General features: G+C 39.7%; 2 protein-coding genes across 2 annotated transcripts; both read right to left on the minus strand.

Moving 5' to 3' along the window:
* Window positions 1–3,512: 3,512 nt before the first annotated feature.
* Window positions 3,513–17,281, minus strand: ltn1 (listerin E3 ubiquitin protein ligase 1). The gene is made up of 32 exons (XM_040150738.1): window positions 17,102–17,281; window positions 16,682–16,888; window positions 16,378–16,476; window positions 15,811–16,041; window positions 15,657–15,709; window positions 15,358–15,538; window positions 14,616–14,789; window positions 14,228–14,418; window positions 13,521–13,668; window positions 13,168–13,425; window positions 12,672–12,983; window positions 12,102–12,320; window positions 11,904–11,945; window positions 11,605–11,794; window positions 11,218–11,457; window positions 10,977–11,130; window positions 10,669–10,819; window positions 10,305–10,515; window positions 10,045–10,201; window positions 9,564–9,677; window positions 9,321–9,448; window positions 9,092–9,227; window positions 8,830–8,974; window positions 7,813–8,026; window positions 7,248–7,485; window positions 6,956–7,033; window positions 6,689–6,875; window positions 6,291–6,456; window positions 5,958–6,178; window positions 5,151–5,345; window positions 4,765–4,932; window positions 3,513–4,389 (listed from the first exon to the last, which is right to left on the minus strand). The coding sequence occupies exons 1-32, from the start codon at window positions 17,141–17,143 to the stop codon at window positions 4,327–4,329; spliced, it is 5,313 nt and encodes a 1,770-aa protein (XP_040006672.1). The 5' UTR covers window positions 17,144–17,281; the 3' UTR covers window positions 3,513–4,326.
* Window positions 17,282–18,806: 1,525 nt separating this feature from the next.
* On the minus strand, window positions 18,807–27,473 carry tmem135 (transmembrane protein 135). Its single transcript, XM_040151278.1, has 15 exons — window positions 27,254–27,473; window positions 26,650–26,777; window positions 25,876–25,968; window positions 25,612–25,645; window positions 25,455–25,520; window positions 24,176–24,222; window positions 24,006–24,047; window positions 23,736–23,912; window positions 23,562–23,631; window positions 23,305–23,472; window positions 22,862–22,925; window positions 22,668–22,744; window positions 22,365–22,463; window positions 22,178–22,245; window positions 18,807–21,881 (listed from the first exon to the last, which is right to left on the minus strand). Exons 1-15 carry the CDS (start codon window positions 27,389–27,391, stop codon window positions 21,746–21,748), a joined length of 1,407 nt encoding a protein of 468 aa, XP_040007212.1. The 5' UTR covers window positions 27,392–27,473; the 3' UTR covers window positions 18,807–21,745.
* Between the last annotated feature and the right edge of the window lie 23 nt (window positions 27,474–27,496).

The following is a 27,496-nucleotide window of genomic DNA, read 5'->3' on the forward strand; positions in this document are numbered from 1 at the left end:
CCTTATGTTCTGTTATTTCCTTCTAGACTAGGGCCCCACTTTGGTTGACTAAAGCTGCATGCAGAGGGGTTTCTGGTAGAACAAAAAAAGTACACCGCCAGTGTTATTTGTAGGCAGACCTGTGCTGCTCGTGCTTGACTGTGCTTCAGAATACTTAAATAGTCATTCGTCGTGCATTGCCCTTGGGCTGGTAAGTTTCATCATGGGAAAAAGGTAGGTCAACTGGGCTTAAACTGCACTTTAAGGAAGTGTTTGGCTGTGATTCTTTGATATTGGATGGATCAGCCTCTTTGCAGTTAATCTGGTAAATGTTACTCTTTCATAAATGTATATTTATAATAGTCATACAAATAGAATATACACACATTTGCACCCATTAATGACTACTGAAACCATTTTTCAATGAAATTAGACAAGACTGTACAATTCTCTCTTTGACTGTTAGCACACATTCTGCAACAAAATTGTATTACATGCGTGTTCTGTTGTTCATTGGCTCTCTCTTTTTGATTTGTTAAAATATAGAATTTTCTCTTTAAATCTACTCACTGTGGTTTTGAATCACAGCCAGACTCTTTTGAAAACAGCATACTCAGCCACCTGTTCTTTGGTGTCCTCCACTGCTGCTATAACACGGCACCAGTAATAGAAAACCATAAAATGCCTGTACGTGATGACAGAGTAATAACAGTAGATTTAAACTGTGGCAGACCAGGCAGCCCTTCCAAGCCATAATGGCTAATACAAATGCATGTCTAAGAGCCAATAGATTGAGGTCAATAATCATTGTTTATTACCTTCATTATATGAAAACAGCAAATGTTAATAAAATTAATCATTTTGCTTTTGAGTTGAGGGCAGTTACGGAAATAGCCCCGATAGAATTGTAAAGTTCCCTGCTTTAGTTAAGGATAAATAGAGCCTATAAATTCCTAGGATCACATTCAAATTCAGATATTGATCGTACGCTGTGTATCATTTCATACAGTGTTCTATATGTCGGGGAACATGGGAGAGAAGCCCAGAGAGAGAGATGAAGGAGGTGAGGGAGACTGGCTGCACAGAAGCAAATAAAATGACTGTGTGGGATTCATTTCACAGAACTAATACCAGAGGAGTCATACTGACAGGCATATGGACATGTCCATATACAAAACACACACACGCACACACAGAGACTAATTCAAAGCCATTTCCAGAGCTGAGCAGCTGCCTGCATTGTTACGGAGTGGTGCAACTGGGATGGGACCAGCCTTCTACAAATGTCTTGGAATGCTAATAGGCTCACAAATGGGTCAGGGAGAGCTAAATGAGAGCTAACTAGGCTTGGCTAATTATGAAGTAACCAAGCCTCCACCAATCTGGTTTGAAGGCCAGGGAGGCCAGTGAACTGTCTGGTTGTAGACAACTTAGCTACTAATTAGCTTGTACTAGTACAGCAGTGTCATCCAAGTGGGTCAAAGTGAGAGGATGGCTAATTGATGTATGCCATCACAAGCACTTTCAGTATAAAGGAAGGAGATGCGTATAGAATGAGATCCGTGCTATGTCTTCAAATCTTCATCTCCTGATCAATACCAATTCTGCATCTTACATAAATCACTACGTCTGATTCTTTGGTTATGTTCAATTATCAAACAAATTCAGTTTTTTATAATAGCAAAGGAGTTGAGGGTTTTCAGCTGTTCTCAGAGCAGTTGAAGTCAGCGGTGTCCATCTTCACTGGAACCCCTCCCTTGAAAACTATTGACATCCTCCCGGTCAAGTATGTTAGCAACATTTAACCTGGGTCTCCAACTGTCATATCAAATAGGTTCCAGCATTGTGGCTGAATTTATTCATCAAATTTTTTTGAGTAATTAAAGATGGCACGTTAATAATCCCCGTGGAATCCTTTATTAATTCCTGTTTTAAATTCCCTATTAATTATTTGGATGAAATGAAAAACTATTTGTCTGAAAAGCCACACGAGACAGAAAATTTAACAACAAAAATTTGATCTTTGTAGGTCATTTAATTTCTCTAGAGAGCCAGAAACAGTCACCCCCCCTTTTTTTCAAGTTAATATGTATTCATCCCCTGAAAATAGTGGTTATATTTGTCCAATTGATGTGTTGTGATAATGCTGCCATCTTCTGGTAAGGATTGACCTATATTATAAAAAGAATAGGCTGCACACAAGACTGCGCTGTAGTTCATAAAATTTGCACCACTGCTGATTCAAGCAGATAATGAGCAATAAGATTCGAGGCTGTCGTTGTGAGTGAGTGAGTGAGTGAGTGAGTGAGTGAGTGAGTGTCAAAACTCATGACAGACAGGGATTTCAGTATAAATATTTATGCCTGGCAAACAGATCAATGGCTATTAAAAAGGTCAAGGGCAGATGATGATGGATGCTGGCTGTATGTATTGATAAATTTTGACCGCAATAATGAATTACAAATGCAAACACACATAGACAACAGACCAAATGATAGGGATTAATTCATTGATCATGCTTAATCTGTCATAATTAATTCCATAGGAACAACAGTGATGAGAGCAAGCCTCCATTAAACAGATAAATTAGTCAACATGAGGAGGTGGATCCAAGATAAATGAGCGTGGGAGACTTGTGCCAGCAGTCACAGGTTGAGGTTAATTACAGTCCTTTCTTGGAAACTAGCACATGTTAACTTACAGTAATAGTTATATGGAAATACCATATAGGTTAACATAATAACTCACTCGGGTTACATCATAATTGACTTTGAATAAAGTTACCTAAAGTTAAGTGACAGCATTACATAATATACCCACGTTTGTTGTTAGCAGAGGGGAGCTGGTCCTAGTTGAATCAAATCTTTCAAATGTGTTCTCTCTCCACAGGTTTATCCTTTAAACTATGTATAAATGTCTTCAGATTTTTCTTTTGTGATCATTAAGACGTTATACTAACAGAATTAAGACCTGGAAACTGCAATATCCTAGATAATGACTCTCATTAACATATAAAAGAGGCTAACTTTGGCAAAGGTATTGAAAGGCTCATGAGCATAACAACACACCTGGGGCCAGATGTATAAAACTTTGTGGATTCAAGAGTAAAAGTAAGTAAGAATATGCATGAGCAGTCCTTTTGCTAGATTTATATATCCCTGCATATGCATTGTTGTATGAAAAATGTATGCACTGTACTTCCTTCTGCACTTGGTGGGGTCCTTGTAACATCCTGTAAGGCTGCCAGATCAGCGGATTTTTTTATTGTTATACTAAGCCATTACAGACTAGTGATGGTGATACATATATCTATAAAGCTTTGACTTTACTGACTGTAGTCAGTAAAGTCACATTCAGATCAGAACTCAAAATATTTGTATTTGTTTGCAAGGCATGCATGAAGTTTCAAGTACACATTCCAGATTACAAATGATTTTTATATCAGTTTCTGTGTGGAACATGGCTTACATTTTTTCCGTGTATTCTTTGTTTGACCTGTGCTCCAAGAATCAAAGATCAATTGAATCCATTCATATAGATCAGCTGTATTTTATTTACTTTCTATCATCATTTACAGCTATATGCAGGCACAGGGGAAGACACATTTCATTAGGTTTTGATATTTGCAATGCCATTTTGAAATTAAAAACTCTTCTCTTTCCTGCTTTTCATTGGTGATCCCACCATGTCACAATGGTATAAGGCATGTCACTAATTAGACACAATCTCTTTACGCTCCTAAATATTAGGAAAAATTTGTGAAACCTGTCTTGGGCATTGCATTACTTAGACCATCGTTTTTTTGGTTTGTAAAACGACTCATTTCAACAGGTGCTTATACACGACTAAAGCACCTGGCCAGCTTCGGTTGTCCCAACTTAGTTATTCAGCCCCTTCTACACACATACACGTTTCAAAGGTAAGAAGGTAAGTCTAAATAAAGATTAAAACTCATTAATGACAGAAAAACATTAGCAGGGAGCTACTGATGCTGTCGCATATACAGTACAGTACAGCAATCCATCGGTGTACACAAACTGTTGATAGCTTGTTAACCCACACTACCTTGTATTGACATAAAACTTGCCAAAATATACAGTAGGTATAGCTTGATTTTACTGTACTTTGGATGAGACTTCCACTTACAACAAGAAACACAATTTTCTGAACCAAACAACGCCTGCCATTTCAGTCAAAGAGAGCCTCTGAGAGAAAACTTCAACCCATTTTGTAATGTAATAAATTAGACCTTAATATAGATGAGTTTCAACCTTCTGCATGTAATCGCAATCGATCCAGTCCAGGTTGATGGAAGAAATGTCACCAGAATGGTCAACAGACTGTGTGTTAGAAGAAGGTTTCTCTGCACAGTGGACAGGTGGACTTGTTGCTGGAAGTGAACCATTTGTACTGCAGAAAAATGAGAAAAACCACAACAAGACAATGTCAAAAAGCAATGTTCACTTAAAAGTACATGTCGTCATACATTTAATTGTATTTGTGAGATGTAAGATAGATAGTGTATGAGAAATAACCAGTAGTGGGCTGTGGATTTATGTATTATACCTCATAAGACAATCCTCATGAAACATCATTGTACTGGACAAACTACAATTTGTTGCAAGTGCTATTGTTCTCTCTCTATTATGATGACTGATCAAAGATAAAATAATCCTCAAAGCTTATTGATGTAATTAATTCTTTTAATTTATCCAGGAAAGGCACTGAAGATCTGGACACCCCACTGCTGGATGTAACATGATCACATGCACGCATATAACTCACCAAACATGCTGAGTGGAATTTCTTTTTGCAGGTGCGGCAAGCCTTCTTGGGAAGGGAGTAGTTGGAGCCATGGATAACAGAGAAGCAGATCATACAGTCCTCTATTCCCTCAAAACGTTTATCCACGTTGTTCTTCCACAGAGCCAGACCCTCCATTATACTGCCATTCTAAACACAGAAAACACAAAATTACATTTTTTGGAATTGCTTCATCCTCTTTTGTCATTTTTGATCCCGAAAAAGAAAGAATTTTCACAGCCCCTTGGCCTGAATTGCCCAAGAAAACTGCACTGGTAGGGATATAATCTGGCTACAGGTTGAAGAACAGTCCCTACCTACTACACCAGCTTCTTGCATTTATATCCATTGTGTGTTTATGCGTCTACCTGATGTGTGAGGTAGGTGCTCAGTTGCAGCATCCAGTTCCTCCACTGCTGTACAGCAACACCAACGCGCCTCCCACTCTCTACAGTGATAGAACCTAGAGGGTAGTTCTGTGGTAGTTGAATCACCAACTCGATGAAGATGTCATCCACGGAATAGGTAGCAATCACCTCTCGCGCTGCTGAGCGGGCCTTCACCTAGGGCAATAAAATAAACAAAAAAATACACTGTTTGCCTGTGCCACTAGGGGGTCTTTCAGTCAAATACTCAGACACCTGCTTTACAATTCAATGCCAGGATCAAATGAACAGCATCTGTTGTTGCTACATCATTACAGTATACTGCAAACGTGATGCAGGTATTGCACCAAAGGATTTGTCCAATTTAAATGATTATTACGCCTATCAACCTTTGTGTAATTTCAGAGATCAGTTATGCTGGGGTTATCAAGAGAGTGGCAGTATCACATGCTAAGATGACAGTATTTGCAAGTTTGGGCAAGTTATATTAAATAACTTTAACGCATTCACGGTAGTCAGCAAATTGCAGTTACTTCACCACTGTATTTTCAGTTCTTCATTAAACTGCATAATTGGAAATTACAGCTCTTTAGACTACATTTTTTTCAAACAAAAACATAAGTATAGAGAAAACCAAGTTTGATAAACTAAACTACTCAACCCGCCATCCTTCGTCACAGCATGAACAATGTGTCCGCTTTCATTAAATCTGACATTTTAAGGAACCTGATACTAGTAAGAGCTGTAGTTATAGAAACACAAAGAGAAGCAATGTAATTGCTAACTTACAGTCATGCTCTCAAACATTTGAGTGCTGGATTGGACAGATGAGATCTCCTGAGCTGAGAGAACAGGACTGACATATTTAATAGTGAACTTCTCCACAGCTGCGCTCACTCTCTTCTCCTGGCTGTTCCACCACAGCCGCACCATGGCAGGCAGGTCCTGCACTGTGCTGTAGTATACACTGCACGCCAGGTGAGGGAGTTCCCACTCAACACTGTCACTTTCTGCGGGTTGAAAAAATAAATAAATAAAAATAAACACAGGAGGGGAATTCTCAGCTTGTTTACATTTCACAGCCATGTACAGAAACTGTGTCGGTGTGTGTGCTGTACTTACTGTCAACAGCCAGAGACAGGCTCTCTGTAAACAAGGTTTTGGCTTCCTTTGTCTCTGCCCCCTGGCCTGGGTAGACGGGGTTCTCAGGCATCAGTTTAAAGAGGTGATGGAGGAGCTTGTTAAGGGAGCAGGTTCTCTTCAGATACTGGGCATAATGGGCACGTAGCTAGAGATACATCAGAACAGCTGTCAATACTGTGACAACGCTTTCATATCAACACTACTCTTTTCAGATATCAAAGCACAGAGTCACCATGAAACATAAATATGTTTGCTTCTATACACTTTCATATACTCAAACTTTAAGTCAAAAAAAAGACAACCATATTGTATAAAATATCTTTGATCATAGAGGCAAAGACTGAAGTTGCTCTGACACAAGACTTGTCATGACTCACATGGGAAGGTGAGGATTTGAAAAAGGTGATGAGCAACTTCCAGGCCAGCAGGTACCCCAGGACACAGGAATACTCCACACTGAGAGGCTGGACCACTGCAAACTCTCCTACTTGAACGCTTGCCAGGATATTATCGCACAGCTCCTCACAGGTTGACAAGATGGCCATCAGAGAAGCTGGAGGAGAACTGAACACAAAACGTGTGAAAAAGATTCATTTAAAAATATAACCTATGCTACAAAATATGGTCTCCCCCTTTGAACTTACAGACATGGTTCATCTCTATCATCATCAGACTTGTTGTTGTCTCCTTCTCCATCACACTCAGGCAACTGAGGCATGACCCTGTATGGACAATAAGCAAGTATGTTCATTTTCTTAGTTTTAAATCGATCATTCCAAACCTCCTTCAGGGCCCTAAAGATATCCAGATAGGTGTAATACTTTGATTTTAACACACTACTAGGGCAATTTGTAACAGAAATTGGAGATTATTTTCTGCCAATTTAAGGAAGCCCACGTTTTTGCACTGATACACACTCTTAAACAAATTCCTTACTTTTCCAAAAGGTGGTAGACAGTGATTTGCAGAGGTCTGGCCTTAAACAGCAACAGAGGACAGAAAGTGTTGAGGAGCGTTTGGAGGGGCTCTGGCAGGTTCGTCTTCTGGTCTGCTATGAACTGTGGTGGCAGGGAGTTCTGGTTTAGCTGCCGCACAGGCACATATGTCAGAGCCATACCGACTGCCTGCAGCACCGCCAACGGGAACACAGGATCATCCGGTTCAGTGAAGGCATCTTCATTTCAACAGCAAACAGACAAAAGGACTATGACCCATGAAATCAGGACTGTTACGTACTGTATTTAAACAGACTCACTTACTCCATTGCATACTACATTGACATGTTTGTAACATAGTCAAAAACGCAGATCAGCCACAACATTAAAACAAGTAACTGGTTTTAATGATGTGGCTGGTAGGTGTAGATGTAAACGCTCCTCATATAGCTACTACCTTATTACCAATGAAAAGCAAGGGTAAGTTTTGGTTCTTCCCTTTTCTGAATAGACTTGTTTCCCAGAGATTGTGTCAAAACATCCTAAAATAAAATCCCCACACGCACCTGTAATGCTGATAGGCAGAGGCAACAGCAGGTTGTAGATTCCCTCTACAAAGAACTCTGTCCATTCACCTGCCAGTTCTGAAGGCAGCTTCGCCAGAATGTCAGGTGAGGGTGATGCAAAGAACTGATTCAACTTCACTATCAGTGCAGCATTCTCACAGACAAATAGCTGCACCCATGGGTTCCATAGACTGCTCACATTCTCGCTGGCAGTCTGAGATAGGAAGCAAGCAAAGTCGAAGATAATGAGTGACTGCAAATAAGTAGTTGTTGAAAATGTAAAACCAAAACAAATCCCTGGAAAAAGTAACTACTTAACCAAACAATATTACTCTTTATTAGACACAGCAAAGTAGCATAGTGAGCTATAGTCTGATTTACCGGACGTAGACTGTGGGTATAAGCCTGCCATTGGTCGCGTGTCTCAGGCGACATTTTCCTTCCCTTCCACTATGTGCCTGTTACAGTTTTCAAAATCCCAACAACAACCAACCTAGCAATCTACACACTGCAAATGGAAAGTTTTGACAAAGATTTGGATCGAGCAATCACACAGTCGGCATTTGTCTTTAACTGTTTTTTTTCGCGTTTTCTCTGCGGGGAATTAGCCATTTTAATGACAAGTGATTGCCTCCTCATGTGCAAATGTTCCACCAAAACAAGTTCCCACCAGACCACCATTTGCAACATCACTGCATAGTGGGCTTAGCTCTGCCCTAGACGACTGCGATTGGTTTTAAAAAAAATACAAACAAGGCATTGTGTTTTTTTCCACTATAGCAGAATGATAATGGGTGCAGCCAGACTATGCTCCAGAGTTGACCAATCGCTAGGGAGCTGCGAATCTATGCAAGACTAAATGAGCTAGAACTAGAAGAAGAGAAAAACACAGTGATGACAAGCATCCACCCTGCTTCAATGTCCTGGAAACTCAATCTTCACCGACTCTTGGAGGCTGGCCCTGGCCTCTGACCTCAAAGTCACAAAACAGCTCAATATGTATGATTTATGTCTCACCTCCAACCAGGCTAACATAGAGCAGAGCAAGAAGTCCCACTGGCTGCTGCCAAGAACTGTTGGACAATAGGCCAGCAGCCAGGACAGGAAACGCATCATTTCCACAGTAAGGTTCACCTGTTCTGCAGTTGCGTTCGACAGGTCACTGAAAGACAAAGATGTGACAAATGTAGGTATATTAGTAGAACAGTGTTTCATGGGATATAATGAACACTAAAAAAACACTATGTACATTTTTCTGTGGTTTGTGTGACTACATTACCTTCCAAAGAGGAACCACTCCTCCTTGCTGTTCCTCCACTCCATTACTGTGGCCAGGACAGCCTGCACAACCTCCTCCTCTATTTCTGTGCTGGCTTTTAGACAACACAGCAGCACTACCAGATATCCATACACATCTGTGACACACAACCCAGATATTTTATGGCTTGGTTCAAGTTCAAAAATGCCCAAATATACATTTGTGTGTGTATTTGTGTGTGTATTCTCACTGTCATCCTCTTGCCAGTTGATTATTCCAGCAGTAGCCAAGGCTACAAGAGTCTCTTTGTCATTTATGGTCATAGTGGGACAGAGCACCTGGAGCGTGCTCAGTTTGCTTTGAGACACTGGGAACAAACTGATCAAACAGAGAAAATTTTCAGCATAAAACACAGTGGTAAGCGTGGCCCGATATTGGCTTTGAATGTGAAATCTACAGCATTTAAAATTACTTAAACATAAAAATGACTGACCTGTCTACACTGTTGTAAAGGTTCCTCACAGTTGCACTGCAAGTGGCTGCCAAGCTGTTGGTGTGGATGTAGTTTTCTAGAGTCAGAGACCACAGACCTCCATCTTCCACTGATCTGTAAGGTAACAATACAATTGGCAGTATATTAAGTGGATATTGTTTCAAATTATTCCCTAGGGGGAAAAAACGTACATAAAAATCAGTGCTGATGACTTCTGCCTTCAAAACTGATATATTTTATTACAATTCTTTAACGTTCTTTTTTGTAATCAGTTTTTTTTTATTTTTATTGATTGCCAGATAATGTACAGTCCAATTAAGTAATCGAACCCATGTCATTTGAAGAGGCTCCATGGATCCAGGCAACTGAATATTCTGTTTATGTAGAAAATCATACCATTTTTTTGGTTTGTTTCCACTTACTCTGCCAAGCACTCTTCCAATCTACTCTTCTTTTTCAAAAATCAACCGGTGAACCTCACCTTGAGTAGAGTGTCTCCAGCAGGCATTTCATTGGAAGCTGGTTTTGGAGTCCTTCTGACAGCCCCCAGTCAGTAAGCAGGCTGTAATAGGCAGACACTATAGTAGGACTGTACTCTACCTCCTTACACCACTGCAGTGCATACAGCAGTTCAGAAACTGTCAAATAAAAACATATTAAACAGGATCATAGATTGATACACATAAAAACATTAAAAACACAAAGTTACATAAAAATAGTAAATGTACTGTGTGTGTGTACCTGTGTATGTAAGGTTCTGCAGTTGTGAAGGACATTGTGACTCCTTTTGGTAATGAGGAATGGCTGCAACAGTCCTGGCCACCCTTCCTAACAGGGCACAGGCACATAGGTGGGCTGGAAGCCCATTTGGCACCCTGAACCTCCAGATGTCCATGGAGGGTTTTTCACAAACTCCTCTATGACGGCTGGACAGTAATGGTGTTTTGATCCACTGCAGAGGACAGTGAAAATGGGAAGAACAACGCATGAATGTCTAGTGTTTTATGTGGAGGTTTTAATGAGTGCAGAATCTTCACAACCAATGTATGATAGTGCCAAAATTAGTTATTTTGCTTGAGGAAGGATGATGTACTGGCTGACTCACCTGAGGTGGCAAGGCCTGTCTGATTCTTGTCCATTCTGTCTGGCTAGGCGTCAACAGAGTAAAGAACTGGATGAGGAATGAGGAGTCTTGATTGCAGACAGAGATGATTGTCTCCACTAGGCTCTGCACAGCCAGAACTAGAACTTGTAAACTAAAACATAAAAACAAAGAAGAGCTGGCTAGAACCACAACGAAGCCTTGGGACAGATTCTTACGATATGGTTGAAGGACCATATTTCAGGAAAGACAACTGAAAAAAGAAAAAGAAACTAGGTTTTTAAAAACTCCAAGAGGATGGTTTTTGTTACCTTTTAATGTCCAGAGAGACGGTGAGTAGTTGGTTTCTCACCCAAACGGCTGCACTGTGCAGGAAACCACCTTCCTTGACCTCATATTCAGAGTGTTGGACCAGTGACTGGACTCCAGCTACACACACTTTCCTCAGCTTATCTAAAAGTGAGTCTTTGGAAGCAGTATCAACACAAATGAGTTACTCTGCTTACCTGACAAGTACAGTATTTATGTTTCGAGCACTGTGTGAGTACCTACCAGACAGGTGAGTGTGTGTTTGATCTTGGGCCGTGAGTTGGAAGACACTGAGCAAGAGTTCCTCAGCAGAGAGTAGTAGAAGACAGTCTTGTACAGAGGAGAAGAAGGTGGAGGCTACGTCACAGATGAAGGAGATGAGTGGCTCCATGTTCCCTGCATCTGAAAGACTCTTGGTCTCAGACAGAGTGGCATGGAGCTTCTCTAAGATTTTCTCCATGTACACCTCACCTATCAGAGGCTCTGCGCATGTAAAACAGATCAAAACAATTATTATATCGTTTAAGGACTGATATTAAAATCCACAAAAAATGTGCATTTGGAGTCCAACCAAAAAATACACTTTTCTAGACAAATATAATATTTTCTGGTGTGTGTATTCCTGTTCACCATTGTTGTGGTGTTGAGAGAGAACCAGGCTGATAAGCGTCCAACTGTGGCTGCTTGTAGAAGAGGCAGAACTGGGGGAGCAGCGTCCCACCTTGCACAGCTCCTCAGTCAATCCCAGAAGCTGCTCGCCCAGAACCGAACCTTTCAGCCAATCACGACAGCTCTTAAGAGTCTGAGGATCTGCACATGCCTAACAGGACAGACAGCAGAGTTACGCAGACATTTAAAACTGTATAAATTTGATGTATAGGTAGGTAATACATTTTGATTAAAATCTGTATAAACAGAATGACACATACCCCCTGTATAATTTGCAGGATAATTCCCCAGTGTAATTCCATCTAAAAAGCAGAGTGAGGAGCATGAATGTAGGCAAAGAAACAACCGCACAATTAAATTTGAATCTACGACAAAAGAACAAAAAAAAAATCATGCTGCACATAAGAGATGTGAATCAGAATCAGGTCATATCTTATGACATCTGCATTTTTTGTTACCGTGGTGATGTGGTTGAGTATGCGGATGGTTTCCTGCCGGCTGCAGCAGTAGAGTGAGCTGAAGACCATCTCCACCAGGTGTTCGGTGTCGCTGCGCCCCTTCTCAGCCAGCCACACCACCACCCGTTCCAGCAGGAACTGCATTGCTGGATTTTTCATATTCAGTTCATCTCTCTGCTTACCGGCCTCTGTTACTCTATCATCCAATTCAACCAATGTCTAAAAAAAAAAAACGTTAAGAGCTGTTAAAACTTACTTTTCACAATTTAATCTTAAGGGACCAACAGTGTTTTTGCATGTTTAAGCCCATTAAATAAAAACTGCATATACTTATAATTACTCCCAACCATTTTCAAAGCATACCACAAGTTTTTATACTGAATTCACCCCTTTCAATATATATTCAATATATATTTTTCCCAAATTTGGCCCTTACAAAGACAAAATCATAGGGTGTAAAAAAACCTGTAGATTAGGTGACCAGAACTGCTTACGCTCAGAGAACACCTCACTAAGATAAAAACTGACACTAAAATACATTTATATCGGTAATTGTCAAATATGACTTACACTGAACACCCTTGGTGTGTGGAAGGACCGCAGGAGAAGGGAGAGGAAAACAAGATGTCTCTCTGAGTTTTTCTCATTCATATGCACCAGGCACAGCTGTGCCAGCTGGCACACTACATCCTCAAAACGCTGGGTCTGTAGGGATCCAAATGCCTTCTCATTCACAAGCTCTGACATTGTCTGTGCAGGCTTCTCCACACCATCCCCCTCAACTCCATTTTTGTCATTGTCCTCTGGCTTAGAGAAACAGATCTTGACAGATTTCTTCTTCTGGAAGTACTTTCTGCTTACTCTCTCAGGGTAACGCATCACCTGGAGACATAAGAGAAATTGAGAATAGATTTATTTAGGCATTGTGTTTTCTGTTTCGCTTTGGCCACTTTTTAAGACATGAATGATTCTGACAGCAAAATTGATTTGCTGTATCCTTAGTGCCAATATGGAGATATCAGTGGGGAATATGTCTGATCCAGAGATTCTCCAAAACTAAACTCACCTGCAGCAAGGTAGCTACCCCTTCCAAAGCCTGTGGATCTGCGTCCTCCTTGTCAACATAACGCACAAAGAGAAGACCAAGGTCCTCCCAGAAGTCTTCCAGAAGCCCTTGAAAGACATCCTTGCTGTCATTTGTTTCACCTTCACTGTGTAAACCTGCCCTCTTCTCCCAGGAAACAAGCATTTCAGTAACCAAAAAGAAGAGAGGACCATTCTGAAGGGTGGGATTTCCGAGAGCCTTTTCTAGTTGTGGCAGGAGCTACAAAAAGACAAACAACGCAACAATGTTAGAAAGGTAAAGACGTCAGTAGACTTGACATGACGGGAAAAGTATGTGCGACTGTGTGAACCAACCTGCTGTGATATAAGCATGGTCCTTATTTTTCTCTGACCCTCCTCTTTTTCTGTATTGTGCAGTATGCAGTACCTCAAGCACTCAACAACAGAAGTCACTATAACTGCACTTTCTGATGGACTCGTCGCTGCACGCTCACTAGAAAGGCTAAGACAGACAGACAATGTAATATTGGAATTCTGATATGGTTGAAATCAACATCACAATACTAACAAAAGTGTCATACGGTAGAAATTTTACATGTGAAATCAGTGCGCGAGCCTGAGGATTTTGCGAGGTGTAATGCGTTGTTCGCTAGCATATTTGTAATCATGTACAACTATTAATAAATAATGATCTAGACATCCCTTGTGTACACTGGAATGTCTTTTGAATTAATCTTTTTGCAATTTTCTTGCTCAAGCTCAGCACCTTGGTAGATAAACAAGCATACAGCTACAGGATTATCACCTCTTAATTAAAAGTAAAAAGGGTATTATTTTATATGATATGTCAAATGTAAGCAAAATCACATAAAAAGAATAAATCATTCCTTAATGCAATGAACTGTTATCTAATAGATCAGGAAAAACTTGTAAAACGCGTAAAACAAGAACTCAAATAACTAATTTTCACAATGCAGTTACCTTGAAATTTGAAAAATGATAATACTGAATTATCTCCCAGCCCAAGTATACATACACAAAAACACATGAAAACAAATTACCCTTGTGTGAGGGAAGTGAAAAAGGTGGTGTAGAAGTCCAAGGTCGGATCAGTGACCTGTTGGGGCAGTTTGCTGAGGAGCGGCATTAGATTAGGGTGGAGTGCTTTAGCCGAGCCCTTGCCACCCTCTTTTAGTAGAGCCCAAAGTTTAGGTAGGAAACCCTTTTTGGCATTCACATGTGTCCAGCAGTCCTGGAATTGAAACAGAAATATCAAGGATAAGAAACACATTAGCTATAAACTGGCTCAACAAAAAAATTTACACGTCTACTTACCTACTGAGTCTATTGTAATAGCCATAGAGGGTAGACAAAATTACAAAACGCCTGACAATATAATTACATAAGCATTTCTGTATATGAGAGGTCATTCTTTAAACACAAGCTTACAGGGATCTTAGACACAACATGAAGAACAGCTTCCCACACAGGAGGCAACACCACAGGATCAGTGTCATCAATGCTGAGGAAAACAGCAGGGCACAGTCGTGCTGCTTCAGCCTGGACCAGTGCTGGAGTGAACTCACACAGAGCGCACACCATCTCGAAAAATGCCCCTCGCACCTGTGGATCAATAGATAGTGGTAATTAGGGAAATATCCTCCTCACAACAGCTTATTGCGTGTATATTAAGTGGCATTTGGCAGCACAAAAAGATTAAACTGAACTTCTCACATAGTTTTATTATTTTACGTTATAGCCGAGTCAAGTGTAGGTGGGGGATTGATTGGTTAACAAAATATAAACTACGAAGAATTAATTGACTTTTATAGGATAAAACATGGACACCAAAGATAAATTCAGATGCTTTATCAAACCTCACACATAATGTCATTAATGACGTTTAGAATTATAGGGGAACCTGGTGGCTTCTTCACAGTGAGGTTGTCACCGATTATCCCTATCAATCTTTGCAAACTACAACCTTTTATTAAAATGAAAAATTCACAAAAGATTTCATCATGAATATATCAAATTCAAGCTTAAGAATAAACACAGAGTGTTTGTTTTTATTTGGGTAAAACTTAATTATGTGCATATACGAGGTGAACAACTTAATGATTTACTTAGTTAAAGGCATACGCATTCCACCGTCTGTTATAAGCAAAGCAGTCCTGTTCAGTGACAGTACCTGTGGTGTCTTGTGTTTGCTGTACTTCCAGAACTTCCCAGAGTTAACAAGATGTGCTAGTCTTTGCTCCAAGACCTCCCTGTCATTCTGGAGGAGCAGGGAGAGTAGTCTCTTCACCCCCAGCAGAGAACTGGTCAGCATACGCACATATTTGGCTTCTCTCTCCTCCTCCGTCACACTTCTAGAGAACAGAGGGAACAACTGCCTCAGCAAAGATGCTGATAGAATATATTATAGTGGTGCATATACAATGAGAAGAATGGATACTGAAGCTATAATGAGCTAGACTGATAACTTACTGTGGATCGCTCAGTGTGTCTGCCGTTTCCTTTAACAAAATATCTTGAAGTACCTGCAGTATAAAAACAACAAATATTTAATACAGTTCAATTAAGATCATTAGATTACAGCGTAAATCCCATTGTCTGCCCTAAAGCCACCACTACTACTTACATTAAGGATCTCATCCTTGCAGAAGCTGAGAGCCTCAGGCTGTTTAGTGGGTGAGAAAGCAGCCTGGAAGGCCTGGCATGCAGCAGAGGCTGCAGGTGTGTAAGTGTCACACTGGGACAGAATCCAGTGGCCCATCAAGCTCTTAAGAAAGGGGGCCAAGCTGCGACGCACTTTCAGCACCAACTGTTCAAAAGCCTGCTGTGTAGCCTCCCTGATGCGGCGATCATGATCCTGACGGACATATCGATGAAAACAAATTTCTCCTAATGTACACACAACAAACGCGAGCAACCACACACAGAGGATTCCCATTTAAATGCCATCAATAATTTGAGTGTAGTTCTACGTAACCTCTTGTTCAGAGATATCTCCCGTCATAAATTTAATAGATGTTCTTTAGAACAGGGGTACTTTCCTCTTATTTGACAGGACTGACGGTATAGTTGAAAATCTATGATAGGTAAATTTTTGTTTATTTAAGCGTAAAAGATGCACTATTTCCCGAATGTTAAGAATAATATGACACTGGTACAAATAAGTTATTTCATGAATGTGTGGTCAGCTCACCACTGATATTTTGCAGTAAATCCTTGGCCAGTATGGCAGGACCCCTTTCACCTCTTCAGCATCCCGGTCCTGACACATGGACCCAAAGTCCTGCACAGCCTGAGAAAAGTACACATTACCAATACAGACGCCTGAACCAAAAACACACTGGGAGAAAGCGTTTTAAAGATTTGACATGGTACTTTTGTGTTAAATTTAATCGATGCTGCATAGTTTTTGTGTACATTGTCTTGAACTTTGTCTGCATGGTAGCAAGTACAATTTCCGTTCGAAGACCATTGCGTTAGTTAAAGTTTAATTTTACTTTCAATCTGGTGACAACATCCCTCTTCGAGAGTTTCCTGAGCACCAGGCGGAAGTCAGCATCTACCAGGTTGTCTATCTCTTCCGCGCCGTGGACAGCGGGGACGTAACTCAGCTCCGAAGTGACCGTTGAGTCAAAGCCCACAAAGCCCGGGATGACACCACCTTCCCGGGCCAGTACCTCAGCGGCTCGGCCGCTACTCGACGGCTAGCAGCGGGAGAGAAACATTGGGTCATGGGAAAATCCAATAAAAGTAGTAATGTCAGTGAGACAGAAACGTTGTGATTATAGAACAGCTGGGACAGCACTGCCACATGTAGCGTGCTAGCGGTAAACGTGAAGTTTACATTAGCTTGTGACAGGGGTTTGTGGTTAGCAATCTTTAAGATTGAACGTGAATTTACAGAAAGTGGAACTCACCCGAACATTTCCTTTGGTTCGCTGTTTATTCTTACCCCCCATAGGCACGTCTTACTCTTAAAATTACCCGTTTCTTATAGTAACTTAGGTATTTAGTTTCTTAGTTACTGGCGTGGGCAGTGTTATGTGACCCAGAGTGAAAGCCGTACCGTCGTGCTGTGATGTTACGGAATTGACGACTTCCTGTCTAGATCTTTCAAAGTAAAGCGTCGTCCTCACGAATTTGTATGTACAAAGAAAGCTTATCGATTATCGCCCTCAGAGTCAGCCATGGTGTACAATGGCGGTGACGTTTGGTGTTAAACCTGTTCACATTTTTCACTGTTTTTACCTTCCAGTTAAAAAGAAGACCAAAATCAAGACGGCTTATAGATCAACTGTAAAAAGAATACGTTAATAAATAAAATAAATGTGATAAATAAATTCAAAAATGTGTTAACAGGATCAGCTGAATGAATGAGTATCCTTCAACAAGAGACCTTGAACACAATAATTTAGGCAGGGTGACAGCCTGATTGGTCAAACACTATTAAAAGCCAGAAAGGAAACTAGTGGAAGCTTTCAAGAGTAGGCATGAAGTTGGGATTTTGTAGTGCACTGTACAACAACACTCAACCACAAAATACCTGTAAGTCAAATTGCTTGGTGTTTGTAAATTTCTTTAAACGAGTCTAATTTCTCCAAAATAGTCAAGAAGGCTATTCTGTCCATGAATCAAGCATTTGAAGTAAGTCCCATACTTTTATTTTGAATGGGAACTCGCAAAACAGAAGTGGTTACATGTTTCTACTTGACACAGATGTACCTGCTGCCGTGATGCATTTCTTCTTCTTGTCCAATTTGGAGTAGACCCGGAGCTTTGTGCGCTCGCCGCTGCCCTCCGTAAACACATTGCAGCCCTCTAAATCATCAACGCGATTCTTTGACAGACAAGAGGGAGTTCACTCTGGCATGATGGCGATGGAGAGCCATTTAAGTGTGCTCCGGAGAGCGTGAAATTGGTCCGTAAAGTTCACAGCTGTTGCTACCCATTAGATTTCTTATGTACAACTAGATATACTGGCCTGATGCTGCCAGTAGGAAAAGAGGCCGGGAGTCTTTAAAAACATCAGGATTTTACCTCCGCTGACCCGTGCGTAGCAAATTCCATGGAAATCAGCCCACTAGCTCTGGATAGCGGGTGTATAGTTCCCTTTATCTTCTAGCATAAACCCTGATAACAAATGCATCTACAGTAAATCATTGAAGTATAAGACAAACTTCAAATTCAGTGACACACATTGTGAAGTTTTTAGCATCGTCAAATTTCATGATCAGGTGAAGGCTGAAGACTTTGACATTTCACAAACAAAAACAGAGACCGGAGGGCAACTGACATGAGCGTCTTTCCCCCATAACCGATTAATCCTTAATCAACCCAAGGTTCAGAGCCTCTGCCCTGAGTGAAGATCACATGCCTAAACTTGCTCTTTGGTAATGATCACCACTGAATAATTTTCCTTAACATTAAAATTATGCAAGACCAAACTCAGCACAGAAAACAACACACACACTGGAATCAAAAAATATTTTAATATACACTTTTTTTTTTAACATCACTCAAATACATTTGCAGAAAGTTGTATTATAATTCTACACAATAGATTTAGTTAATATATCACTTTTTAAAACCCTTCTACTTTAGTCTAAACATGAATTTTGCACATTTTTTTTTTTTTTACATTCATGGCTTCTGGTATGGAGGTCAGATGTGTCTAAAGCTGGGTTGAACAACTGAATTCAAAAGTTGAAGTAAACAAACTGGCTGTTCAAATAACTGCCAGAAATAGGAAATTTGTACAAGACAATGTAACATTTTTATACTCTTATAATATGTAATCATTTCACATCTGGAATGAAGTTTCCATGAATCGTCCACTTGAAAAACTGAAGATGCAATAGCATTACTTTGCATCGAGCACTGAAATATTACATGAAACACATACATACTCAGTGTTCCTGTTATTTCAGGAACTGTGATTATCTATCATTTAGTAGAATCAGAGTTTCAAAGAACATGAAAGGTTTAAAACTCAAATCATCTTTTCAGCAGACATCCTTATCTCTCAGCAGCAATAAAATCAAAAACAAAAGCAGATTGAGCTGTGCGCTTTTTATTCACAGAAACAGATTTCTTGTAACCTTCAGGAAATTGCTTCAACGTGGCACCAAATTCCTCAGTAAACAATGTTTCAATCAATGTGGAATTAAAGCAGTAGGGTTCACCTTGAAATAAGCCTTCATTAAAACGCAAACAGTCAATGCAGTGATCTTTATATTTTATGAGCTCATTCGAAGCAACATATAAATCAACCTGTGTTTGGGTTTGACCTGTATTAATGAATATCAAATATTGAAATAATTTCTCACCCAAACTCCTCCAGAGAATAAATTGAAAACTAGACGGCACTCATTCGAGTGCATACCTCTGCTAAGGCAAAAATGCTTGAACTCGCGATGTCAAGAACAGTGATAAAAAAAAATTCCCGGATACGCACCAAAATGTAATGGGTTCCTCCCTGGCCCATGCCCCATCCCTCCACCAAGTTTCGTACAAATCGGTTCAGTTCTTTTTAAGTGATCCTGCTGACAAATAAACAAACCACCAAATAAAGATGAAAACATAACGTCCATAAAGACCATTTGCAAATTATATAGACTTTGAATTATATGGATCTTCAGAGTTTGTCTCCATTGCATTGTCATTTGACCGTCCTATGCATTGTATTTCAAAGTCTTGGCTCTTTAGTTTTTCACAATGACATACAGTAGCTCATGTAATACATTTGTAAATTAAAAGGCTATTTCTAAACTTAAGGGCCTATTCTCTCATTATATTCTTTTTTACTACATTTAAACAGGTTTTGCATGAAATATTGAGTACATATATTTCTTTTACTGTAAAACAGAGGTGGCTAGACTTTGATGAAAGGGAAAGTTAAACTGTAAGAGCAGGGTGGTTGGAGTAGTAGAAAAATCATTACTTGCAACTAATTAAATCCAAAGTCGGACTAAAGCCGAAATGAAAATAAATTAGTCTAAATGAGTTTGGTTGCACAGTTCAAAGTGCTGGGATCAAATAGCCTCTTCAGGCTGTAGCCTAATATATTACTTTTTTTTTTTTTTTTTTTTTTTTTTTTTAACATTTTACATACAACTTTTAATACATTTAAAATAAACTAATCTCTTTTTGAATATATAGTGAAAGAGAAATGTGATTAGTGACAACCTGCAGACTGTAAATGTAGGTTTTTAAGTAATCAGGTTAATGCTCTGCATGCACTGTAAATACATTGTCTGATTTCTTGCCATAACTTGACTTCACCCAATAACCTGGTTTCTTGTGTACAGGTGAAAATGGTAGTCTCAATACGGTTTACTAGTAAAAAATTGATTTACTGTGTTTCCTTAGCTGTATTTACTGTTAATTATTTATGTGTCTTCAAGGTGAAATTACTGGTATTTTTTCCAGTTAATGAGCTGTAATAACAGTAAATTAAGGTCTCGTAAAAACAGATATGTCACCAAACCATGTTTTTCACAAAATTACCTTCCAAATTTGGCACTGTCCTTGATTCTTGATACCCCATTAAGTATCTTTAAAGGTGACTCACTCAGTCAAAATCACTAGTGTTAAGTGCTGTTAAAAAACTCTAGTGTGAGTAGAGATTTTTTTTTCAATGCTCAACTCCATTTGAAATATCAGTTAAGTTATGGAAAAACATTAGTAACACACACATTCACAAGGTGACTTTCCACATCTGTGTTTCACATCATAGAACACAATTTAAATACATATTCCATTGTGTACTACAGAATATATTTGATAAGGCTACATAATTATATATCTCATCAGCTGCAGCCATTTTCTTGAAAAAGTACACATTCAGACATTCTTTCTCCTCTTGCATCAGAATCAAAATCAGGTATCACTGTGCCTGTTCCAAAAAGGCTAGTGAGTTTCATCCTCTGACATGAAAGTAAGCTTCCAAATCACAGAACTGAGTTCCGTCAGTACCAACTTGCAAAATGAAGAAACATTACGATTCAAGGATAAAAGGAATGTTGTTGCACCTTAAGTTGAGGTCATTTTTATTTTCCAATCAAGCAATTTTGGGGGTTTCTTTTTCCCCATTTGTGATTTGGGTGAACTGACCCTATCCACCTAACTACTACTACCCGTACCTTGTAGAAAATATTGATGGGATCCTGCCAAATGCAGAACATAAATTAATCATTTAGGTGGCTTTCTTATAATCATTATTACATTATTGTTATTATTGTTATTATCATCATTATCATTATTATTTGTTTTGTACATAAAGGGTTTCATTAGGGCTTAAAAATACTTCTATTAATATACTCGTCAATTGAATTTCAATGCCAATTTAAGAAAATTATGCTTTGTGCTTGTGAAACATCACACTCTGCGTTGGACAGATCTTTTACATCCTTCAAAGCATATCCCGTCTCATAAAACAACATCACCACTTCTGAGCTGTTATAACACCTTTAAAAATTCCTAAAGTTACTCAGAAAGAACAGGCAAACTGTCCAATTCCTGTTGAGGTAACCTTAAAGCCCTTCCCAGAGCCTGGTCCCAAGTCATCCGAGTTGGATGTCAGCTCCTGGTGGAAGCACCATGGTGTAACGAGGGTCTAGTTTGGGCACAAAGCCTTTAAAGTCCCTGGAGGCTTCAGTCCCAAACACATCTAGCAACTGTCGGTTCATCAGAGCAAACCTAGGAGAAGAGGCAGAAAATAATCTCTTGACCGTTATGAAAAATACAACCCTCACTAACAGGCTACCTTAACATGGACAGAAACAGTGTGACTATTGACATTTATCTAACAAGACAGATTTGGATTTGTAATTTAAAACTAAAAACTAAAAATATATTTATTGCAAACTGAAATTGACAATCATAGATTATATGATAAAAGTCTTTACTAAGGTGCATTTGATGGTGTAATTATGACTGAATCTCAAACAAAACATTGTTTGACAACTGACAGATTCAACACTATACAATCATACCTGCCCTTAGTTAAACGCAGCAGGAACTTCCAGTATGAAGGCCTGAGGTTCTGCACTTCCATCACAGCCTGTGTAACAGTAATGAGTCATACATTTTATCCTTTCTCAGCAAAAAAAAAAAAAAAAAAATTGTGTGTGACGCATTTTTATGTGCGTAGGTATGCATGTTTGTGTATGTGTTACTTACAGCTTGGAAACAGATAGCAGTGGAAATGGCATAGAGGACTGTGTCCGCATGGGGAAAGTACGGGAACCGGCCAGCCTCAATGCCCTTGAAGTACATGGTCTAAAGACAGAGATTATTACATGTGCTGTTAATAATAAACTAGCAAAACTGAGATAACCAGACATGTACTGTATGGCAACATGTTACGTCATCTAAGTCACATTTCTGTTATAGTTGTTTTGGCAATCTGCTAACTTAGGAACTAATACCATTTCCATTTAATTAACATTTCTTCTGTTTGATTGCAAAGAGATTTTCTTTTACCTCCACCAGCTTAGAGAAGAGATACATGGATATTGTCGTGCTTTTGTAGAAGAACATTGAGACACCAGCCAGGAACCCTTGAAAGACAAAGAGACAACTGTCAAACAGAGTAAACCAACTTATACAGTTGCGAAATCCGGAGGAGGATCACTCCACCTGGATTTTATTTGACAGTTTCCAAACTCCTGTCTTACCAGCTATCAGTGCATGAAGTTCATCATCAATGTTACGCAGCCAGCGCAGCAAGCAGCTTGTTCCCTGAGTGACAGAGAGAGGCATTTTAACAAATTAACAATATAATACTCACATGACATACCAAGAAATACAACAATAGGAAACGATGGGAAATGTTAGCAAACATAATGACAGATATGTGAGGAAAAAGAGAAAGGAATGAGCATTATAAATTAAATGAGTCTTAAAGGGGAAGGGAAACACAGGAATATATATGGTACAGTTGATATAGTCTACTACTATTGGCACAATTGTTTGTAAATATTTTTGCAAACCTAAAAGCAAGAATGGAATAACAAAAAAAAAAATAAATTAGTACAGCATGAAAAAAGTTTAAAAACAGACATGTCATAGAAAAAAAAAAACACAAAACAAACAAAAAAAAAAAACAACCACAAAGTACCTTGTAGATACTGACGAAAGATCCTAGAAATGCTCCTAGCTGAAAGTTCTCTTTGTTGTAGAATAGGGAGGGGAGCCGGGAGGGTTTGGAGAACATCTGCCTGAAAGCTGAGGGCACTTTTAGACAACACTGAAGCAGGTAGCCAACACTGAACATCCTGACAAAACCCTGGACAATGAAAGAAAAGAAATGTAGTATTAGTGTGTATGTATGGTATGTATTAGTAAGACAGTATCTTCATTGAGAAAGTGTCTTACTTTAACACAATACGAAATGCAGTTGTCTTGATTGTGTTTACAACATCTGTGTCTTGGACCGCGTTTGCATCTGGATTATAAAAGAAACAAAAAGAAAAAAACAGGTCAAACAAGTACTGGCCACTACTCTGCACAAACCCATAAGTGTTTGTTTAAAGGAGTGTAGTCTCTCACATTGATTCTAGCAGTTCCTTGGTGTAGGTTACCAGAGTTTTCCTCCGGGAGCCGGGCCTTTCTGCTGACGCCTCTGAATCATCGGTCTCTATAGCAGCTGTCCTCTCAAGGGGCCTTGTGCAGACATGTTCTGCTGAGCCAGAATGAGTCGGAATCTCTTCTTTCCCAATGATGAACCTTTGACAGAAAGTGCATTGCAACCCCTGTAAGCTTTACCAAAAACTGTCAGTGATCTAAATCAAGATAACAGTGGGAACAGGGACAACTTACTTTAAAGCAGAGAATGCAAAGCCTTTGAGTCCATCTTTACTCCTGCAATGTAAAACACAAAATTTTACTCAAGCCATAAACAGCTGTTGTTCTTAATATGAGAAGGATATTTATAACCAAGAAATGTTCCATATTTCTCTCTAACAATCTGTTTACTGTGCTACTCTGACCTGAAGAAGAACATGTAGAGTGATGCAGTTATGCAGAACAAGAGCACCTAATGGGATACAGAGACAGAAAGAGGAAATCAGGGCGAGAGATGAAACATAAACATCTGGCCATGTGACACCATCATGGTACCATCTGGTGAGATCTGTAATGACATGGTTACCTGCTGATTTTTTTTCTATTTAAAAAAATATCCTTTCTTAATAAATTTATAGTTACTGACACTGGAGCCATGTTGAACATGAGGTTAAACCATATGTGAAGAAGATGATAATTAAGTTATGTAGTACAAATTAAGTTGATGTAGAAGCTATATAATATTGGTGTAAGCTACCTAGAGATATGGGGACATAAATAAAATCTTCAAGGGACACAAACTACTGTCAAGTTTATTCATACAACTCTTGACAGCTCATACTGACTCGCTTCATATTCTGTAGTGACACATCCATATGTATCTGTCTTTGTCCCTTGAAATGGACAAACACATTTCAGATTAGCAATATGTGAAAGAAAACTGAGACCACAGAGAGCCACACCTGAAGGCAGAAATTTTATTTGCCTTTCCCGCTCTCTGCCTCGACCGAAATAAATAGCACCTCCGCTAACGTCAGAAGAAATTATTCCACATTTATGAAATATATTAAGCTTCAAGGAAAGCAAGCAAAGGTGCTAAGGCCATATATCTAAGGAGCGAGCCTACTGTACCATCACTTGCTGACCACAATGATCATGAAGTGAGCTCAGGATCGGGATCTGTCTGAATCAGATCAGCAGGTGTCACGGACTGATTTATCACACCGAATGTTGGCTTTGTTGTAATCATGAAGAGCAGCACTTCACAATGTCAGGAAAAAGGAAAACCTTCTGAGCATTTACAAGTAGGGAAAAGTCGCACTCAGTGAATCACGTCCAGATGGGGACGTGAGAGGAAAAACTCATCGCTCAGGCTGGTCAGACAGAATACTAAAGTTAGTTTGGCAATCACTAGCTGGACACACGTTTTACACAGTAGTGTCTTCTTGACGGTATCAATGATTGTGATAAGACGGAGTTAAATTAAGGAAGAAATCTACTGCCGTAGATTCTGATATTATTCTACAGCTACTTAACCAGTCCTGATGAAGCGCTGCTACCCGATAACAGAGAGCTAAAGCAGACCTAGGAGCCGTTGAGTAGAGACGGTGCCCTCCTGTATTATGTGTTATGTTATTTAGCCCCCAAGCCTCATTATTCAGCTCCCTCCACTTTTAGCTCACCCAAACCCCCCTTTCATCTTACCTCGCCATGTTTGATGGGTTTGACGATGCCTCGTGTCACGGCCATGCGGAACAAAGTCTCAGTAGCCTGACAACAAGTTTATACCGTTACTAATACAAAAGCAGACGTATCTCTTTATGTATAAAAATAGTGTTTAAATGAACGGAGCGGCTCTTACAAGATTCGCCATGTATATTGTCAGCAGCCCTCTCCTGGCCAGGGAGAGAAAGAGTGAGATATAAAGTTTCTCAGTGAATACAGAATCAATATTTACAAGGCCATCCCTGAGACTTGGGATGTATCCAACAACTTAATTAGATCCCAAAAAGGAAGTGCCATTTTGGTGCAGTGTTGTACCTTGTAAATGTGCTTTAGTTCAGAACACGAAAGAGAGTAAAACAAGCAAGCAAATATGGTGAAAATAAACAGACAGGAATCTCACCGGCTCTTGCGCTCCAAGAGGATGGCAATATAGGAGGCAGGCAGTGCCGAGCCAAACCCAGCAGACCAGGAGTAGAACCCTCCCAAAAGTTTCCTAAAGTTTGAAATGTAGAATGTTATTTCACAGTTTTTTTGTTTTTTTTCTACTGTAAAACAAGCAAAGTTTTGGTCAGATCTTCGTCCTTTCTTTTCCTTTTTCAATCAAAATGGAAATATCATCCAAATGGCATGTTTAAAATATGCATATGGCTTTGGACTGTCTATGAAGACATTTTTAATAATGTGTAGCTCTTTTTTATTAAAGGTATCCTGTGGAGTTTTTGACCTCTACTGACGTAGCAATATGGATATTTTTTGTGTGGGTCCCTTTCTTGTTTATCTTGAGGACAGGTATGTATGCGCATACGAGTGGGTGTTGTGATACACATTCCTGTCAATGGTTTCTTACTGTTACACCGAGGTATGCAATGTGCCAACAAAGACAGTGTAAAAGAAGAGTTTTAGTTTGTAAACATAGATGTAAATAAACAGGATTTAAAATATTTTTTAACATCAGCTTTTCAAAGGGTTAATGAGGGAATGAATTTAATGATTTTGCTTATTTCATGTAGCTTTGTGAACCATTCAATCTTTAGTTTCAATCACAAACATTTCTACTGATCCACAGATGCACAAATTTAGCTTCTGGAACCCCTGCATCTCCTGGGTCTTAATTTCAGCTGAGGCTGTGTGATTGACAGTGTGTATCTGTGTGACATTTGTTGGATCTACTAACCTGAGGATGCAGAAGAAAACAATGTAGAGACCTCCATTGGCAGTGAGGAAAGAGGTAGACCACAGGATCTCAGGAAGAAGCCTTTTTAAATAGTAGTCCTTCTTCCTTCTCCTTAGAACTGCTGCTATCTGCAATGCACAGAGTTGAGAGGCAGCCAATGCTGGTGTTGCCAAATAGTTGCATGAGAAAACTTGAGAACAGTTGTTCAATTGTGTTTTACTTCCCCCTTTGAACTGATGATGGTTTAAAAGTTTTAAAATCGATTAAAGTGCATCAAAAGCTGCAAAGAGAACAGGGCAAACTGGTCAGACCGGTTAATGCCAACTCGTCAGTTTGCTTAACTCGTCAGGTGAAGTTTTCAGTTTCAATGTTAAATAGCTGGTGAATCCTGAGTGTGCTACGCTGGGTTTTTAAAAGGCCACATTGCCCGTGTGATGTTTTTGCAAGTGCTAAAACTTAGTCCCTGATCGAAGGCTACTACATGTCAGCTCATTTTTACGGCTTTTTTTTTTCTCGGAATTAGTTAGCATTGCTTGGTTAGCTAGCTAACTTTGGCTCCAAAGTCTTCGAGTCCCAATACCGCAGGTCTAACGGCAGAACCTACCAGGTAAAGAGGGGCGTATATTTTGAAGGAGACCTCCAGAGCACTCCTGGTTACATCCACAGCAGAATACGCACACGATGGGTTCCAGGTATGACCGATCTCGTAGCAGCCGTGCGGTATTTTACTCAGGACAGCCATGTCTGTACACTGACAACCATCAGCAGGGACGCGCTGTCGTGCGCGTTCATTGCGAGGGGGTACGCGGTCACGCAAAAGAGCTGTGAACGCGCACGGCCCTGGGAC

Source organism: Xiphias gladius, chromosome 17 (genome assembly GCF_016859285.1).
Source record: "Xiphias gladius isolate SHS-SW01 ecotype Sanya breed wild chromosome 17, ASM1685928v1, whole genome shotgun sequence".
Classification (NCBI taxonomy): domain Eukaryota; kingdom Metazoa; phylum Chordata; class Actinopteri; order Istiophoriformes; family Xiphiidae; genus Xiphias; species Xiphias gladius.